We start from the raw sequence: 19122 nt of genomic DNA, 5'->3' as shown, positions 1-19122 counted from the left end.
CTGTTACTGTTTTCTTTTCCTGGTTGCCACTTCCAGGCAGTGCTAGCACAATACAGACACTCCATGTGCCAACCTATTACATTTACAGCAGCAGCTGATTTCTGCTGCTAGAAGGGTGTAAATAAAGGAACCAGAAACCACTGTTTTCCTAAGAGAAAGGAACTTTGTAAGTATTGAGCTGCTAAAAATCAGGTCACTGCATGCCCATGTCAGCACCAGGCAAACTGCTGTGCATCTGCCATTCATTAAAAGCAGGAATACATGCCTGAACTAGGAAGCTTAAATCTGGCTGCCAAAGGGCTTCTTTGGAAGTAATACTACACTTAAAGAATTTTTAAGAAAAATTAAGTAGCCAACTTAATCAATAACCACAACAAAGTTGCCAGGTAACTAGCCAATATATTAATATTCCACAATGATATACAGATGAGCATCTTCTACTGCCAACTGCTGTAACTGTAAGAACAACAAACTCCACACACTGTAATTTTAGAAGCTGAAGGTTTTAAAAAGGTGAGATTTCTTTGTGTTTCTTGGACAACAAAGTAATCTCTACTTCCCTTTATCAATCCATACTATAGGCACTAGTAAAATTTATTCAGTAAGTGACTGGATACAGTTTTGGCTTGAGACATTGTTTGCCATTTCTTTTTTAAAATATGATTTTCTACAGGAAGATTATCTTTCAGATCATTATTTCTACAGTTACAGCTCTGACAGACAAGTGGGATATTTGGCAAGCCAGTGGCATTTCAAAGATTGCCAAAGCACGTAGGCGTTCCTGAAAATCCCAATTTGTGCTCACCTACATCTTTTGGAATCTACACAGATTTAATCTACATCACTTTGTGGTAAATATTGTTAATATCTTGTTCTCATTAAAAGCATTGCTCATCCATACTGCAAAGTAATCGCCACAAATGGAAAGTGACATTATAAGCTTTTCTTTTTAAAAATAATTTCTCTGAATGTGTCAAGAAAACCATGAAGAAACAACAGGTTATTTTTATAAAAAATAATCTGTCACACACTATGAGTTGAAAAGATAGCAGTTTTGTAGTTAGGATCCAATCAAACAAATAGTTACTAACAAAATGCTCCTAGCCCCTTCACCTCCTGCTGCTCTAAATCAATGGAAAGGATGGCAGTCTGTTGGAAAATGACTTGAGAGTTTGTAAAACCTTAAAAACAGACTAGGAAAAATGGAACTCCTGTGTGTGCATACAACACAGACATGGCCAGGCCCACCTCCCCTCTCTCCACCTTCCAGAAGGCAGGCAGGGAGGGTTTACCAGATCATATTGTAACAGTTTTGTCTGATCTGTTGCCAGATCATCTTTCAAAAAACCAGGGAAAAACCTTCCTTGCTGAATTACTTGGAAAACAACAAAGAGGGAGGAAGAAAAAAGCTTTTCAAGTGATTCAAAGCTTTCACACCTTTGGGTTTTAAAGTACTGTTCTAATGCATTATTACTGACTACTACCTGACAGGAAAAGAAAAAAAAACAACAATCCTACATTCTTGGCACCATATAAAGAAGTAACAGGTTAAAATGAATTGATCTATTCTCCACACCTTATATTTATCTCTTAAATGATTCATCAGTCCCTGGTTAAAACACTGTACTCCTACTGAAACAAGAACTCAGGATGGGAAATCAAGTTTTGCTTGCAATTCTTCTCTTTAGCAAGTTTGTCAGGCAAAAATTAGCAAAGAAAGAAAATATTCACTCTAGGAAATCCTCTTGACTTACTGCTTCACCTAGTTTGTATTCTGAGCTGTGCTGTGGTCCTTGTTTAGAATGATGTTTATGATTTCACCCTCATGTTCTTTCATATGATCCAGCAGATTTTCTTTGTTGGTAGACTCAAAACCACAAATGCAGCAGCAGAAGAGAAGAACACAGTATTCTGTGCCAAGATGGGGTAGAGTGGAGTTCTTTTCTAAACTGCATGAGGTATTCATCAAGCTAGGTTTTTCATTTTCATCAGAACCTGAAATTTCATTTGTAGTCTGGTTAATTGACTCTGTAAAAGACACCAAGTTGTCTGAACTTCCTAGTATAGGTACTGTACTTTCATCTGTGCCTTCTAATAAGGTTTTGTCAGTGAGCTGTCCTTGAAACCTGAAATTATAATAAAAACCAAAACAAATATTAAAATATACAGCTGTTACTTTTTGATAGGAACTTTATTTTGGGTCGCGCTTGGGTCTTTTGAGAGATAATAGAGTTTGACAGTAAATCAGACATACCTACTGCTTTGTGAAATTGCATCATTAATAGCCTTGTTCACTTGTTCATAGTTATAATTTTGGTCACTTGCATGTTTCCACATGTGGGACTTCAAGGATGGAGGATGGCTACATACATATCCACAGAGAGAACATCTGGGGGAAAAATGGAAAAGGAAAAAGAGAAACATTTAAAAGTTAAATTTTATTAGTTCAGTAATGGTTTAGTTCTTCCAAAAGGATGAGTAAGCAGAGAGATCCATGTGAACCTTCTTCTTGGTCCCCCTTTTCAGTTTCATAACTGGGTCATGTTAGTTTGCCAAGACTCATCCTGAAATATAAGTCTATTTTTAGGGTCTGAGAACTTTTTAACCTAATTTTTTTGATTTTCTAAACAACTGAATTTAAATCTTATCTGGCCTGATAAAACTGTTTAAACACTGCAGAAATGCAGTATTTCTGCTGAGTGCAGAAACATGGCATCTGGCAGGGAGGTAGTGAACTCTCTCTACCATTGCTCTGAACCAAGCAGGAACTGTGTAATTAGCACTAATTATGTCAGTTGAACTAAATAAGTCTTTCCTGGTATAGCAGGTATTAGTTTATTAATGACCACAGGGTTGTTGAAGTTGGAAGAGACCTCTTGAGGTCACATAGTCCAATCCAGCCCCTCAAGCAGGACCAGCAGGATGCTGAGGGCAGTGTCAGATTCTGAAAATATTCACAGATCAAGATTCAGACAGGTGATCATTTTCTCCGTTGAGTTTTCCATCAGCTCCAGCATCACAATACTAAATTTTCTATTTCCCTGTAAAACACCATCCTACGCAGTAAAGAACAAAACCTTGAATAATAAATCTTATTTACAGGGAGATGTAGTGTATATTTATGGACAGAAATAGCCCAAAACTGATCAAATCCTGTATAACCCTTTTCATGCATGAATATACATCAGAGGAGGTTTTTTTTACGTGGTTTTTAAGATGATAAATTAGTCACCTCAGCATAAAGGAGATGAGTGATACTGCATGACATCACTTCAGCAGGATCTGTCTTTTTATCTTTTGGATAAAAAAAAAAAAAAAAAGCTATTTTTCTCAGCTGCCTGCTACTTTAGAAGGCTTCGGTTCCCCAAATCCCATGGAAAAGATCAGAATCAATTGAAGGTGACCTTGTGCTAATAAATTATAACTAGGAATATCTCTGCTCAAGCAATGTGATCCCAGTGTGTTACTATGATGAGTCTGTTAAAATTACCACAATGGAAGTTAGTTCTTGTACATTTTTAAGACCTTTTCAGAACCTGGAAACACAGGAAGTCCTACATGAAACCACATTATATCCTACAATTCAGTGTTGTAACTTTTCATATTGACAGTAGGGTACAGTCCTTAAATGTCCTGCAAATAATCATACACAGGAAACTATTTCTGCTTAGCAGAAGATTGCAGAGAACAGCAAAAATTCCCCCAAGTTAGGTGAAAGCATGGTACTTGCTTATGGAGCAAGGTAATCCTGTCCTGCTGGGGAACGACAGGTGTGTCCTTCTAGCTCACTTTTCTCTGCTGATTTGGAATGTAGGATCATATTTGTCTCTTTTCCTTCTAATCTGGAGCCTTACAAAGAAAATGGATGCTTTCAAAGATAGGTGAGTGTATTCTCGGATTGGGAATCTTAATATCTTTAGCAAGGCTGTTACAAAATATATCATTAGATAAAAGGCAGACCTTGTAGTTAATTTATAGATAAAATTAGGCCAAAATAAATTTTTTGTAAAACACAAAGATCAACAAATAAATCTTAATTTAATTTAATGTGCCCACTAGTCTCACCATACATATGATTTTCTGTGCCACTATCACTGCTTGGTCAGTGGTTTGGGAATACCATGAAGCCACAGCACAGTGTCCATTTTTAACCCCCTTTAAATACTCTCATTTTTTGAAGCTCATTAATTTACTCAGGTGATTTACTAATAAAATTTACTTTGCTGAGAATAGTATGTTTTGAGCCAAATACTGTTGACTATTTTAGCATCCAGTTCAAATCAGACACAGAAACTCCAACAGCTTTTAGCATGCTGCACTACAGTTAATGATTATATACTTATAGTATAGTTACAGGATATGCAACACTTTCTCAGAGAAACAAAATTATCTACTACTGAGTTAAGTAGTAGAAGCCTTTCAATTCCATAGCATGACCTGTCCTACTGCTTGATTTGTGCTGAATTATTAAACTCCACTGTTCAGGTGTATTCTACATTGATATACTGGGGAAACAATTCTCTTCGATAGACTAATTCCTTGGGGATCAGGGACCAAAGTGTGGAGGTTTCCAGGAATCTGTGGTAATACCAAGAGCACTCAGCAATACTGTGGGAAGTATGACAGCTGAGCAAATAGAACTTAATGCTTCTATGAACATTTTGGGGAAAAATGCAGTGGAAGCACTTTTGAAACAGCTTTTCTTGAGAAGAAACCTCAATGTGAGTGTGCTTTATTTGGATTCTTCATATTGCCCTTAAAATTTTCCAATAAGAAATATTCAGAATATTCCCAATTTTCTTTCCTTTCCCTTCCCAACTTCTATTTTTTGGTGCAAATTAGTAGGAGACAATAACACATATTTGTGCCAACTTTCTCATGCGTCTATAAACCACCCATAACTATGGACAGAGTAGAAGGGACACTCATCACTTAATGACTACTCATACTAATTCTTAACTAGGTGATGCCAACCTGGATTCCAACTGATGTGAACATGCAAAGGCTGTGCCTAGACAGAGATATTAAACAAAGCCAGGGAACATTCCTGGATACTGGAATTTACCTGTCTATAATGTTCAATGTTAGAAGCGCCATGGCATGGTTTTGGCTCATACAGTCTCCTAAACAATTCCAGGCATGCTTAGGTAATTAACACAGCCCAGAAACTACTTGCAATAGGCAGTTTGTGTGCAACAACCACATTCTGGAAAGCAAAACACAGAACACTGTCCCAGAGGGAAGTCAAGGACATGTTTAATCAGCCAGCAGAAGCATTGCCTAGAAATGCCATGGCAAACCCATCCAAAAAACCCAAACAGCCCCAAACAAGTCTCTGGAGCACAGAATGACTCTAGGAGGGAAGACAATAGAATCTGAGCACTGCTTTAATGTAAGAAAACCCCCACTGTGAGAGCTTTTTGCCAATGAGCCCCGTTACATACTTGAACTGTTCCAAGAGCTGCACTGCCTGATGCTCCTGGGGGTGCCGCCTCATGTGGCACTTCAAGCTATTCATATTTGTGGTGGCGAAGTCACACACGCGACATCTGAAGAGACAACAACAAGTGAACTAATCTGGCAATTCACTGCTGACACTGTTCCAAACCCCAACAGCCACGAGAAAGCAAAGGTGCCTACAAAGACTACAGCTGAGGACTAACAACATGCACAGAACGCCCAAGTTATGGTGTTAACCTGCCATTCTGCAGCCCAAAAAAGCCTCCACCTTTCAGCAAGCATCACTAGGCATTACAGATTATGTTTCTTCCAGAAACCTCTCTGGTGCCCCTCTCCTGATGTGGGTAAGCTTCACTAAGTGTGAGCAAGGTGAGGATGGCTGGGTGCAGCCCTTCCAAAGGTACAATGTGACCCTAATTGCTGCAGGGGAGAGTATGTGCTCTACTTAATGCATCAGCAAGGTTCTCATGACATTGTAAAAGCCAAATCAGTAACAAAATACCAAGTTTCAGGGTTTCATTGCTGAAAAAGAAGTCAGTGACAAGATTAACATATTCAAATTTAGGTGCCCTTAGCATGTCACATCATGTCATTCAAATTTTTATTTTTTTTACTTCTGTCACAATATCTTTGTATAAAACCAATACATAAAGCAGTCTGGATCTAAATTCAGATCCATGGATTTAGATCCCAAAGTATCACACAAATTCCTGGTTATTAATAAATATCAATATACAACCACATGACCTTCCTGTAACTGCCATATTAAAACAGAAACCATCAAGCTCAGCTAAAACTCTTACGTATTTGTTTGAACTTTACATGGTTTTTTTTCTTTTTCTTTTTAAATGGTAAAATGTCTAGTTATAAAATTTGCTCTAAACTGTGAAACAGTTTGATACTACAGAATACTTAGCCTGAGAGTACTCACTATATTTTTAAAAGGATTTAATTGTGCAGTATTAAAATCCAGAACATATAAAATCTACAAAAACATATCATTAAGGCTCTAAGCTTAGTTCCAGCAAGTTTTGTCAAACAAATAATAAAATATGTTTACAGCTCTCAAAATGGCAGCAGTATAGTAGGCTGCTGTTTGATACTATGGAAGGCTTGAGAAATTCATGTTTCAGAAGGAGAAATACCATAAATACTGGATCATTATGGTTTTCAGACTGTGGCTTAAGTATCCTGCCATGTTTTCAGATTTGTCTAAGGGGTTTGTGAAAAAAATAATAAGAGAAGGAAGGCAGATGGGTTGGTTTGTATTTAGTATGCAGCAGTCTGTATCACCAATGGAAAATTTCCAAGGATTCCTAAATCAAAACAGGCTGCTAACACCAATTTGAAAACTACCATGTACATGACACTCTACAGTATCTGCTGCTCCAACCTCACTAAGTAATAAATAATGGTAATAGTGAAGGTTCTGAGGAGAAAACAATCTATTTGTATTCCACACTTGCTCTCTGAGTAAACATCTTGTGAATTTTTGCCAGTGTTATAGGCTATCATACTAATGCACAAATCAAAATACAACATGTTTTCAAGGTCTGTTTATACAAAAGAGAGTATCTCTGCTTAGGTCAGCATTGCCAGGTTTTGAGTTTCCAGAATTTACATTAAAGGTAGAAGTTTACATTAAAGATCAGCTCAAAAACTCTATTGACTCAGATCTATTTTCTAGCCACTAGAGAGGGACAGAGATCCACAATGAATGAGCACAGATTGAATTTGGGGAAATTTATGCAGCAATCAACAAGAAAATGAAGGATTTAATTTTTTTGGTGGGGACCTCAGCTGTAGTATTACATGTGATTTTAGATACCCAAGTTCCTATATAGATCTGTATGATACCCTTGAAGAAAACTTATAAAATATGATCCTAAGTGAGTATGTTACTATTGTTAGAGACCAGTGAAAAAGATAAGGCACTTGGTGACAATGGCAGAATTTTTCCACACTCTGAAGCAGTCAATGTATAAAGCACTAATATGACAATGGAGAACATTTTGCAATAAAGGAAATCCAAAATGAAGTTAGGTGTGCAAGGATTCTGAGAAATATATTATTATTGTTGGCCAAAGTCCAGTATTATAACAGAATTATCTTCCTCTCCACATGTGAATGCTTCAAACTGAAAACAAGCAGCAGACTGCCACAGGAAAAGATGCATTCTGGAAAAATTAGCAAATCTTAATTACATAGCTTGAATCAGCCAGCAAGTGTGGCTCCTTCAGTAATTTGCAGTAAAATAACATGATTGCAGTTCTTTAGCAGCACCTTTCCCTACTGCATGAGCAGCTCAGTGACCCTGGCAGGGCCAGGCAGGCCCAGCACCCACCTGTATGGCTTATCCGAGTTATGGATCCGGCGGTGGTTCCGGACTCCCACGTATGTCGTGCTCGTGTAGTCACAGACATCACACCTGAACAGCTTCTGAACTGAAGACTTGCTTCCTACTGAAACAAAAGCCATTCTTTTAGAGAGCTGCACTCAGCCTTGTAAGGAGTTCTCAGTTACAATTTCATCACAATTGAATTATGAAACATGAATTAACATTTTGAAGTAATAGTTTTGAATGTCCATAAACATTTCATACTTTTAAAGTACTAAACAGACATAAAGGTAGGAAAGGTATGGTTTATTTTACCATACTCTTCTGTATTTGCCCTTCCATACACAGGAATTATTAAAATTTTAGGAAAACACGTCTTTTTTTCTGATGTGGACTGCCCTTCTCCCTGCAGTTGGGTAAAATCCCGTTACAGCAAAAGATGATAAAATGTGGGACTGCTGAACCCAGCAGTTTCACTGCTTTTCAGAATGCATCAAATCAAAGGAAAAGACAGGGATTGAGAATGGATGAGTTTCAAACTGGCAAACACAGAGGAGAAAAGCAAAAGACCTCCCAAAGCCTCTAAATTCTCTTTATCATCCAACATTCACTCATATTTTCTGAAAGATATGAGAGGATAAAAAAATAGATATTGACCAGATGTCTTAATAAATAATTTGGAGCTTACCCAAATTACTAAAAAGCAATTGTAACAAAAGTAATTTTTTCCTTCCAGAATGAAAAAGACTCTTGAAAAATTAATGGTTGCAGAGACAAAGGCTAATGACTCCTTAAACACAGGAAAATGTGTGCCCACGAGTGCACAGTTGGAATATTTTTGAGATATAAGTGTGTACACTTTAACAGCCCTGTTCCTGCTCCCACACTGAATAATGGCTTCAGATATTAAGATATTAACATTTGGGAAGAGGGATGACATTTTTATGCAGGTAATTTTCCCATTCCAGCCCATCATGCTGTACCTCATGCACTTTTTTTTTTAGACTGAATTTTCTCATTATCAAAACAATTAAGAGTCATGATGGTAAAACTCTTTTAAGGAGACATTTCTTTTCCCACAGGCAGGCACTGAATTATGCCAAAAAGGGTTCTAGATATATTATTCTGATGAATGCAGTCACACAGCTAACTTCAACAGTAAGGGAAAATTACAACTAATTAAACTTTCACTCTAAAATTTAGCAGTTTTGGTTCAAGATGCAAAGTAATTAGTTAAGGCTGATAACTCCAGAGGGTTATTGTGAAAAATATATAGTACAGCATATAAAATAAAATAGCAGTCTGAATGCAAAAACAGTGAAATAAAATTGGAATATTTCTGTGTGTACCAAGATGACCAAAAATATATTTCCTATATTTCATTTTAAAAAATGCCACAGTGCTCAGTCTTTAGCATTCTTATAAAAAATAATATGGAAGTAATATACAACAGGCACTCTTTGCAAGTCAACCTTAAAGCAAAATATACTGGAATTTTTCCTACAATAAGCTCATAGAGTAAAATTTACTAGTTTTGTTTTTCCTTTAATGTAAAAATTATCAAAACAATCCTAATTATTTACTTGAAGACTTTGGAATTTGTATTTCTGCATTATTCTTTTATGAAAACACATCCATGTAGGAGACATGAAGTGGATCAAGGACACTCACTGAGCTGCAGATCCTTGGGAGAGCAGGGGCTGTGCTCTGCTTGAAGGGGTTTTCCATTTTAAATTCTGCAGCTTTAGAATAAACTGCTTCCTGATGTATTTTCTATTACGAACTTGGTATTTCAGTGGGCAGGCAGTTTAAAACCAACAGTATCTAATGAGATTTTTAAAGCATTATGCAAACATATTAGCTACAGCATAGTTCTAAGAGGCTCACACCCAGCAGCACACACTTAGGAGCAATTATTTATACCAATCACTACTTTATATTTATTCCTTCCACAAAATGCACATAAATTATAATACATCACATCAGCTCTTGCTGTTACAAAACAGCACTTGTGTCCCTCACCCCCTCCACTGGCTTATTTCTTGTGGGTTTGGAGCCTGTTTTGCTTTCTGGATGGAGAGTATCAGGTCTCCTACAAGTGAATATGGAAATGACAGATCTTGGTTGCAGCAGCAGTAACAGGTGCTCCTGTAATGCTCTTATTACCCTATTCCTTCATTATTAGACATTTACAATCCGATCATATCCAGTGTCATAATGCTCTTTTTAATTTATTGTTCAACCATGATGAATAAAGAGACTTTTAGGACTAACTATTTCATAAACAAGAAATGAAACTGTTCCAGCTCAGGCATCTTTCACATTAACAGATGCTATGCCATAAACTTCTTTGTTTTGTGTCGCTTTATAGGGATGACATCTGTTTGACAAGAGATTGCTGTACTGCAGTGGTGCTGCAATTTGATTATAAATTGGTTCTGAAATAATTTAAGCATTCCACAGTATGAGTTAATAAAAGTTTAAAAGGAGAACTGTTTTCATTCAAGCCATACCACTAAATTTCATGTGGGGCAAACAATCAATTAAAGTGCATAGCTGGAATACTTCTGTAAGATAATAATGAGAAAAACATATTTATAAAAACACCTCTAAATTAAATGAAACCAGGCAGAGTTCTTGAAAAGGGTCTTCCCTTTCATGGAAGTTAATTTACAAGATCAGGATATGAACTGAAACAACCTCATTAAACATACTAATTTCAAAAGCAGATAGGACTATTGATTTTCACATTACCAGTCCTGTTACCAAGACTGGAGCTCAAAAGGTACAGTATTTCTCCAAACCTGACGTGTTTCAGTCATTGCAAGGTAGTTTTTCATGTATCACCACATCTTTAGGAACACTGTTTTATAGCAAATGAAACATTGTCAGAAGTAACAGTCCAAGCTGTGCTTGTAGATATTTGTAACTTGCTAAACTAACAATGTTATGCAGAAAACCCCCATTGTAACAGGAACATTCCCACTCCCAGCAGACCCTCCCTGGCCATTTCTCTGTCTCCCCCTGGCTTTGAGTGGCTCTCTCAGGCTTAGGTCCTGGGGATGTACTGAGCACTACAGATCAATTTCCTGAATTTAAATGCCTTCTGCATTGATGAGAGCAAAAAGGAGCTGGGAAGGGTCACTCTACCTGAGGTTGATAAGGTAATTAACTTTTAACTTGTAGACTGAAAGCCAGAAAAGGAGGCAGTGTGAGCTAAGAGAGCAGAAGGCAAAGTTGGGAACTCATTCTGTTCTGACATGTACCAAGTTGTTAAGGGCAAACCATTGCCCATCCACCCTGGCTCGTGCTGGTCAGTGCCTTTTTTCACAAGAAACTGCATCCATTTCAACTACTTTTGCACTCACTGAGCAGCTGCAGAGGAGAGAGTAGAACCCAGAAATTTCCACTGCAACCTAAGTACTATTGGAGTGCACATTTTGCTGTCTAAACAAACGAGAGAGCACAGTTAGGACAGAAAAGAGCTTTGTGCACAAAATGGAAATACTTCAGCTCACAGTTGTTCAGAGACTGTCTAATTACTAGTATTTCTCCATAATGCTCCAAAATTGCAAAAGGCTAATAATTACAGTGCTGCCTTCAAAATAAAAATGCTGTAAATATTTTCAGTAGCTGTAACTCACCAGAGAAGAGGATGCATTCACACTGCAATGATACATAGTGGCTCTCCAGGACACACAAGGGATTTTAAGGCCACCTTTTCTCCTAAACTTCAGAATTTGGTTATTTTTTCCCCTATTTGATTACCTTAATGCATTAAGGGTTTGATGGATTTGTTTTTGTTTTGTTCTTTTGGTGCTGTTTATTTTGCAACAAACAAACACTATTAAATTAGAAGCAGATACACATTTAAACAAACAGGAGGCTCCAAGCAACCTGATCTAGTGGGAGCTGTCCCTGCCCATGGCAGGGCTTGGAAAGAGAGGAGCTTTTAAGTCCCTTCCAGCCCAAACCATTCTATGTCTCTATGAAAATGATACATACTGTTACCCTGGCAACTCTTACAGATACAGGTTGCATATTTAGAATGTCTTACATTTGCCTCACTAGGGCTAAAATAAATTACTCATTTTGGACATTACCATAATTAAACAGAAATTTCTAAACTCAGAAGGAATGGCATTGTATGCACATGCTGACAGCAAACTACATTACCATGGTGACTTAAAAAAAAAAAAGCTTTCTTTTGTTTAGGTCATTTGGAAAATACTATAGCTGCTGAAGGAAGGAAGGAAGGAAAAAAAAATTCTTCTTAAAAATCCAGAATAATATTGCATATCAGTTGTTTTTCACAAGAAATGCAGGGTTTAATTACTGGGGCTAAAAATATACCACCTAACAATAGACACCACTTTAAGACTGACTGTGGTAAATTTTGCCCTCTGGAAAGAACATACATTTAAGGTTATGAACAGGGATGAAAACATTTCAGCACAAGAGATCTTAAAACCAGTTACACAAACACATCAAACAAGTAATGTCATGAGTGACTTTTTGTAATTTCAAGTGTAAATATAAACAGTACCTTCTCTATCATCTGGTTCACTGGAAACTACTAGTTTGTTAGCTGTAGCTGTGGAGAAGAGATCTGGAAGACTGTGTTGTTCTCTTTCATGATTTCTCAGCTGGCTCTGAAAAAACAGTTCCTAATGTTTAAACATACACTACAAAAATACAGTGATCACTTGGAATATTGCAATCATCTGTGACATTGTTACTCAAGCTTTAATGACAACTGATATGAGATGTATGCTAACATATATACAGATTATCCCTTAGGTAATTTTACTACAAACAAAACAAGTGAATATCATGAATTAGTGACATAAAGGACTGATGAGAGGATTCTATGATGTGTGTTTATTTAGAAAATAGATTTCCTTCTTTCCCCACTCCCACAGACAAGTGGCCACAGTTCTTCCTCCAAAACTGTTATACTCCAAAAGCAGTATGTCATTAGAGGCTTGTGTGAAAATTAACTCAATTTTCGTATTGCCTACTGACTTAAGAATACACCAGTCTTGTTTCTACTTGCTCGGGGAGGAAAAAGAAGAGATGGCCTTTTGCTAACCTACCTGTATATTTTTTCAAACTAGGACTAAATGACAATAAATACGGGAAAATTTGCATGACCACTGCTTCCAAGAGGTCCAGCTGTACAGCTGGATACTGACGCAATCTGTTCTGTATTCCTGAGTACTGAGCTGAGTACATAGGAACTCACTAATGCTTAAAATAGCAATTAGGAAAACTGCAGAAGTGTATTATTCTGCTCTGGTATGTAATCTTTCAAATCTAAGTTCTACAAAACATCCAGAGCAACACAACAGTGGAAAAAAGAAGAAAAATTCTGCTTCAATGTATCTCATGTTACCCCCAACTGCCACACTCACAACAGGAAGGCATGTTTGAGCATTCTTTTAAAGTTTCAGCTATTAAGTTCTTTGATGTTTCCATTTCTTCCTGCAGTTGCTACGTGTGGGCAGAAAAACAACACAGTATTATTATGTCCATAAGATTATTCTCAGGAAAAAAAAGCTATGTGAGGAAGCAAGGTTATTTCAGTGGGTAGAGCAGAATAATTACAGCTGAACCGTATATCCAGCACGTGCTACTGGCAATAATCCCTAATGGTAATTACAACGAAGCCGGGATGTCAGACTGAATTAAGTTAGAAAGAGGGATCACCAGTTATTAAAAAAGCAGCGAAATAGGTTATTTAGGGATCCTAGACATGCACAGGAAGAGCTTTACCTTGTAGTGGAAGGACTCCTGGCACTGCTTGCACTGGTACATGCGAGCCTTGCAGTGGTTGATCATGTGGCCCTCCAGGCCCTTGCTGTCCCCGGCCACGTGCTCGCAGATGGGGCACTGGTAGGGCTGGCGCTGGCGGTGCACCCGCAGGTGCTGCTTGATGTAGCCCTTGTTGCCGCTGCTGTAGTGGCAGAGGCGGCAGCGGTACGGCCGCTCGGCGCTGGGCAGGAACTCCACCAGGTTACTGCCGGCCACCGCCTCGCCCGCGTTCTGGCACTGGGCGTTGTCCTGTAGCTCCTTCAGGATGTCATCGTCAGAAGCGTTCTGGTCTGTCCTCTCCTTCAGTTTTTCAATGACAGTGAGCAGTGACATGCTGATGCCCATTTTAATTGGTGCTTCTGATAACTCTGGTCTCTCTTTCTTGATCTCAACTATTGCACATTCACTTTGGTTTAAGCCACCGAACTCCTCTGAAGGATCCTTAAGTGAGGACACTGCTTTAGAATGAGCCATGCATGGGCCATCAGTGCCCTGCCCTGCACCTGCATCCACAGCATCTTCTCCAGTCAGAGCCCTGAGGCTGGACCGTGTCAGTTCTGCAGCTCTAATTGGCATTGTCACAAGAGCTTCTGCTGCTAAGGAGTGCAGTCGCAAGGACTCTGAATTTGTCCTCCTTCGTGCAGGAGGCACATTTTCGTCAGCTGTTACATTTTTATTAGCGCTTAATTCGTTATCTTTCTTCTCGGTATTATTCCATTCTATTATTACTTCTTGAATTGCATCTGAATGATAAACTTCATCAGGTTCTTCACAGGTAACAGAGGACTCCTCTGAGATCAATTTTTTTTCTGTTTCAATGTCAGTATTCATTAAGAATGGCTTTTGTAAAACACTTTCTTCAGCACCTGGCAAACGCTCTACTATGACATTAATGTGACCCTTTTTATTTGGACTACAACTGATGATTTTCTGTGCTGATGACAGCAGGCTGTCAGTTATCAAACTGTCGGGCTCTGTATCTGATACAGTCTCCTCTACAACCTCTGTAGTAGGAGAATGCACCACAGACTCACTTAATATCTCTTCCTCTTTTACATTTGCTCCTACGGGCGATTTACATGACAGTTGCTCAGAATTGCAAATCTGAAGCTGAAGAGAAGGCTCACTATGGATATCAAGTTCGTTGTTTTCCAAAGAAAGGACAACTGTATCCACACTTTGAGGTGTGTGAGTTACAACTGTCTCTGACAAGCTGGTGGTTTCATTTTCTTCCTCAAAGATGGGGTAGGAGCAATCAACCTCCCCTGCGTGTTTCCAAGCGTGTGTTTTCAACATCCTCTGCTGACCGCAGGTGTACCTGCAAATCAAACACCTGTACATGCCATACTGCTCGTACGTGTACCATTTCCTCCTACCCACTTCAGGCACAGGAGCAGACTGAGTTGTATCCTTACATTCCAGATTCCCTGTCTGATCAGTCCCTGATTTGACACTTCCTTCCTTCACAACTGGCCCTTGCAGAAATGAACTTGTGACATTGACACCCTGCTGCACTTTTGTCTGGATGCTGTTTTTACCAGCATTCTCGTGGTGATTTTGGAAGTGGGATTCAAGTTCTTCTTGGCTTTTGGAGGCAAAATGACATTCTGAGCACATTAATATCACTTCATTTTTCTGCCCATGTTGTTTTATGTGTTCTTGTAGAGTTAAGAGCGAAGGCGATAGAAACGTACAGAGACCACACTGGTAGCACGTCACCTTTTTTTTGCTTTGTGGAAGACATTCAGTCACAAAATAATCTGCTTGTAACTCTTCAGTCTTTTTGGTAGCAATCACTGAGAGCTCGATTGCTTTAGCCGGGATTTCACAAAGCTCATCTGCGTCCAAGGACTGTGCAGAAGCATCAGCATGGGAACGTTTCTTCCCTATTAAAAGGCATCTTTGTGACTTCTCACTTTCCACTATTTTGCTCAGCTTCTGGATCACGTGGATCAGAGGGTCAGTTTTACATTTTCTCTGGTCTTCGCTGCTCTGCAGTGTTGGGCCAATGACTGCTTCAGAAATCAGCACAGCCTCCTGCTCCCCAATATTTGGCATCAATACTGCAATGCTGCTTCCTTCTTCCATAATACCTAGGAGAACAAAGGTTATAAAAAATAAAGATTTACACCTGCACAATAATGAAAATACAGCCCAGTACAATTTACATTTCTCTCTCTGCCAAACATAGAAGCCCAATTCCACTAACCGAATAACAATTTTCAGAATGGCTACAGGAATAGCCAAAGATATTGGGGACATTTAGTGGATACTATGGATGCTACATCAATATACAATGCAATATACAATAATAAAATACAATAAAAAATAATACAGTACAGCTGGAGAGAAGAATTCCAAGAGAGTCTCCAACATGCTGCCTCCAAGCTCTACAAGGGCAAGACAAGTATTATCAAGTGTAAGCTGAAGAACAGTGTTACAGCTATTCTCTTTTTCTTTACAAGCACTACAAATCTGAATGCTAAACATTAAAATATCAATTGACTGTAACTGGCATATTGATGTTTAAAAGCACGGTATGATATGAAAATATATTCCTAATGTATTTTGACACAGCAATGCTCCTAAAGCAAATAACAATTTGCAACAACGTATTTTACAAAAATAAGCAGTTTTTTCCTTGAAATGTTAGAAGAAAGTAATTCTGGCATTTATTTGCATTAGTCATTTCACTATGACTATTTTAAAGATCATTCAAATGTCAAATCATATTAATCATTATAAAAGTAATTTTCTAGAAAACTTACTAATTGCAGCTGTTTCTACAATTTCTTAATTGTAGGGAAAATCAAGTGGTACTAAAGTTATAAAGAGCAATTCTTTTCTGTTTTGAGGGAAAGCTACAGGCAGTTACTATTTCCAATTACCCCTCCTTTAAAAATGTCAAACCATAAACCACAGGCAATAATGTGATAGTGTTGGAGGTCAAATTAAAAGCCAATTTACATAAAAACATACCTTGTGATGTGGGCAGAGCTGTGGGGTGGGGAGTGAAGGAGCTGGACAAAAGGTCTTACAGTTAAATTTACTTCTGAAAAAATGTCTAGTAATAACCTATTCAAGTGCCACTACTTATACAAAGTTTTTATGTACTATGCATAAAACCTAGAACAAAAAGAGATGAGGGCTATTTATCAGTCATCCTCAAAAATTATGCCCATTAAATCAACTAATTTCTACTTATGGATTTAGTGTACAGCATTATAAGGCACAGACACATGAGAGCAAGGTTTGTGGTGCCCCTTTGTACTGAAAAATTCTGGGCAGAATACTCAAATTACCTTCATCTGCCATTCAGCTTCCAGTTCAGGTTATCATCAGAGATATCAATATATGCAATGTTAGTTTTTTAGTATCATCTGCACCTCATGGTAAATGCTTCAAGTTAAAAACTATTATTTGAAAACCACCCTAATTCAGTTACATAAAAACACTGGTGTTTGTTTCAAACTGTTCGAAAGCATTATGAAAAGTGGACAAGCCCGCTTTTTCCTCTAATTGCTTTTTCTGAAAGGAGATTTAATGGAACATTCAAAGAAGTAGTGTCTACTTGAAATATTTTCGATTTGAAAATGAGTTAAGGAAAAACTGGTGCTACCTTAAATTACCCTTGGTACTTTTAAAACTTTGCAAGTACTGCTTAACAGACAAATATTTTCCCTACCTGAAAACACCTGAAAGCAGCAGAACAACTAAGAGAAGTCCTTGATAAAAGATCATGAAAGAAACATGCTGCAATGTACTGTTGCTATGTCAGAAAGGCAAACAGAGAGTACCTTCACCTGTATTGATTTGGGGTGCTTGGAGCTGATCTCCCTTACCAGATGCATAACTATGGTATATATATTTGTGCCATGTCACTCTCTGCTTAGAGTTTAATGCTTTCTGTTGCAGACTTTGGTTTTGAGGTAAATCAAAGGATGGTAAGAAACACATTTTTGTACACAAATTATACAGTATAAGGACCCACAAGGATCGAGTCCAGCTCCTGTCCCTGCACAGGACCATCCCCAAGAGCCCCACGTGCCCGAGAGCGTTGTCCAAAGGACCCGCACAGCAATCAGAACACAGTGTCCGGGGGAGGCAGACGGGCGCGGAGGGAAGATGCAGCCCCGAGGGGATCGCCCCCGAGCTGCCCATTCCAGCCGCGTCCAGCACCCGCCGGGGCAGCGCGGCGAGGCAGGGCGGAAAGCTCCAGGGCAGGAAAAGCCAGCCACGCTCCAACCTGACTGGGAGAGCGCGCTGCGATGGTATCACGGCTCCCGAGGGCAGGGAAACTGCCCGGCCGGCCGCCCTCCCTCCCGCGGGACGGCCCGAGAGCCCCGAGCCCTCAGCCCCAAGAGCCCCGAGCCCTCAGCCCCGCTCCGTGCCCGCGGCAGCCGGCGCGGCTCGGGCAGCGCTCCAGGCGTGGGGAGCGGAGCCGCAGCAGCCCAGAGCAGCGAGGAGCTGGCCCGCCGGGGTGGCCAGGCAGTGAGGAGCGGGGAGGAGAGGAGGGGAGGGAATGGAGGCAGCCCCGGGCCCGGGAAGGCTCCGCCGGGAGCCGCTGCCGCCCGCGGCTCCGCACATGGGCTGCGGCGCGTAGCCCCGGGGCCGGCCCGCCGCCGCCGCGCCTGGGGCCCTGCAAGGCACCCGGCCGCCCGCCGCTGGCCGGCTGCCCGGGCCGCCCGCCGCTGGCCCCGGGCCGTCCCGGCCGGCTGTTTGCCGGCAATAATAGAGAAAAAGCCCGGTTATCCTCACCTCCGGCCACCGCTTCAAGATGGCGACGATGGAGCCCGTATCACGTGACACGCGCGCCCGGGTCAGGTGACCGGCGGGGGGCGCTGCCGCCTCCCGTTGCCATGGGGACAGCGAGTGACACTGCGTGAGGGGCGGCAGGGCCGGGGGACACGGGCACGGCACAGGGGTGTGCGTGTGACTCAGGGCTAAGGGGACACGGCACAGGAGTGTGGGTGTGACACAGGGCTGAGGGGACACGGCACAGGGGTGTGCGTGTGACACAGGGCTGAGGGGACACGGCACAGGAGTGTGGGTGTGACACAGGGCTGAGGGGACACGGCACAGGGGTGTGCGTGTGACACAGGGCTGAGGGGACACGGCACAGGGGTGTGGGTGTGACACAGGGCTGAGGGGACACGGCACAGGGGTGTGCGTGTGACACAGGGCTAAGGGGACACGGGCACGGCACAGGAGTGTGGGTGTGACACGGGGCTGAGGGGACACGGCACAGGAGTGTGCGTGTGACACAGGGCTGAGGGGACACGGCACACGGCACGGGAGTGTGTGTGTGACACAGGGCTAAGGGGACACGGCACAGGGGTGTGCGTGTGACACAGGGCTGAGGGGACACGGCACAAGAGTGTGGGTGTGACACAGGGCTGAGGGGACACGGGACGGGAGTGTGTGTGTGACACAGGGCTGAGGGGACACGGCACAGGAGTGTGGGTGTGACACAGGGCTGAGGGGACACGGGACGGGAGTGTGGGTGTGAC

General features: G+C 40.6%; 1 protein-coding gene across 2 annotated transcripts; it reads right to left on the bottom strand.

The window, feature by feature from the left end:
* Positions 1–856: 856 nt before the first annotated feature.
* Positions 857–18451, bottom strand: ZNF507 (zinc finger protein 507). Of its 2 annotated transcripts, XM_056500526.1 has the most exons (7): positions 18371–18451; positions 13574–15705; positions 12345–12450; positions 7805–7919; positions 5445–5549; positions 2255–2389; positions 857–2126 (listed from the first exon to the last, which is right to left on the bottom strand). In XM_056500526.1, exons 2-7 carry the CDS (start codon positions 15698–15700, stop codon positions 1763–1765), a joined length of 2952 nt encoding a protein of 983 aa, XP_056356501.1. In that variant the 5' UTR covers positions 15701–15705; positions 18371–18451; the 3' UTR covers positions 857–1762. The 2 variants fall into 2 exon arrangements, with proteins under 2 accessions (XP_056356501.1, XP_056356502.1); XM_056500527.1 differs by lacking the exon at positions 5445–5549 and having other exon boundaries at positions 18371–18424.
* Positions 18452–19122: the final 671 nt, after the last annotated feature.

This window comes from Oenanthe melanoleuca, chromosome 11 (genome assembly GCF_029582105.1).
Source record: "Oenanthe melanoleuca isolate GR-GAL-2019-014 chromosome 11, OMel1.0, whole genome shotgun sequence".
In the NCBI taxonomy this organism is placed as follows: Eukaryota; Metazoa; Chordata; class Aves; order Passeriformes; family Muscicapidae; genus Oenanthe; species Oenanthe melanoleuca.
Note: the sequence above shows the minus strand (reverse complement) of the source record. Positions and strands in the feature narration are given on the sequence as shown.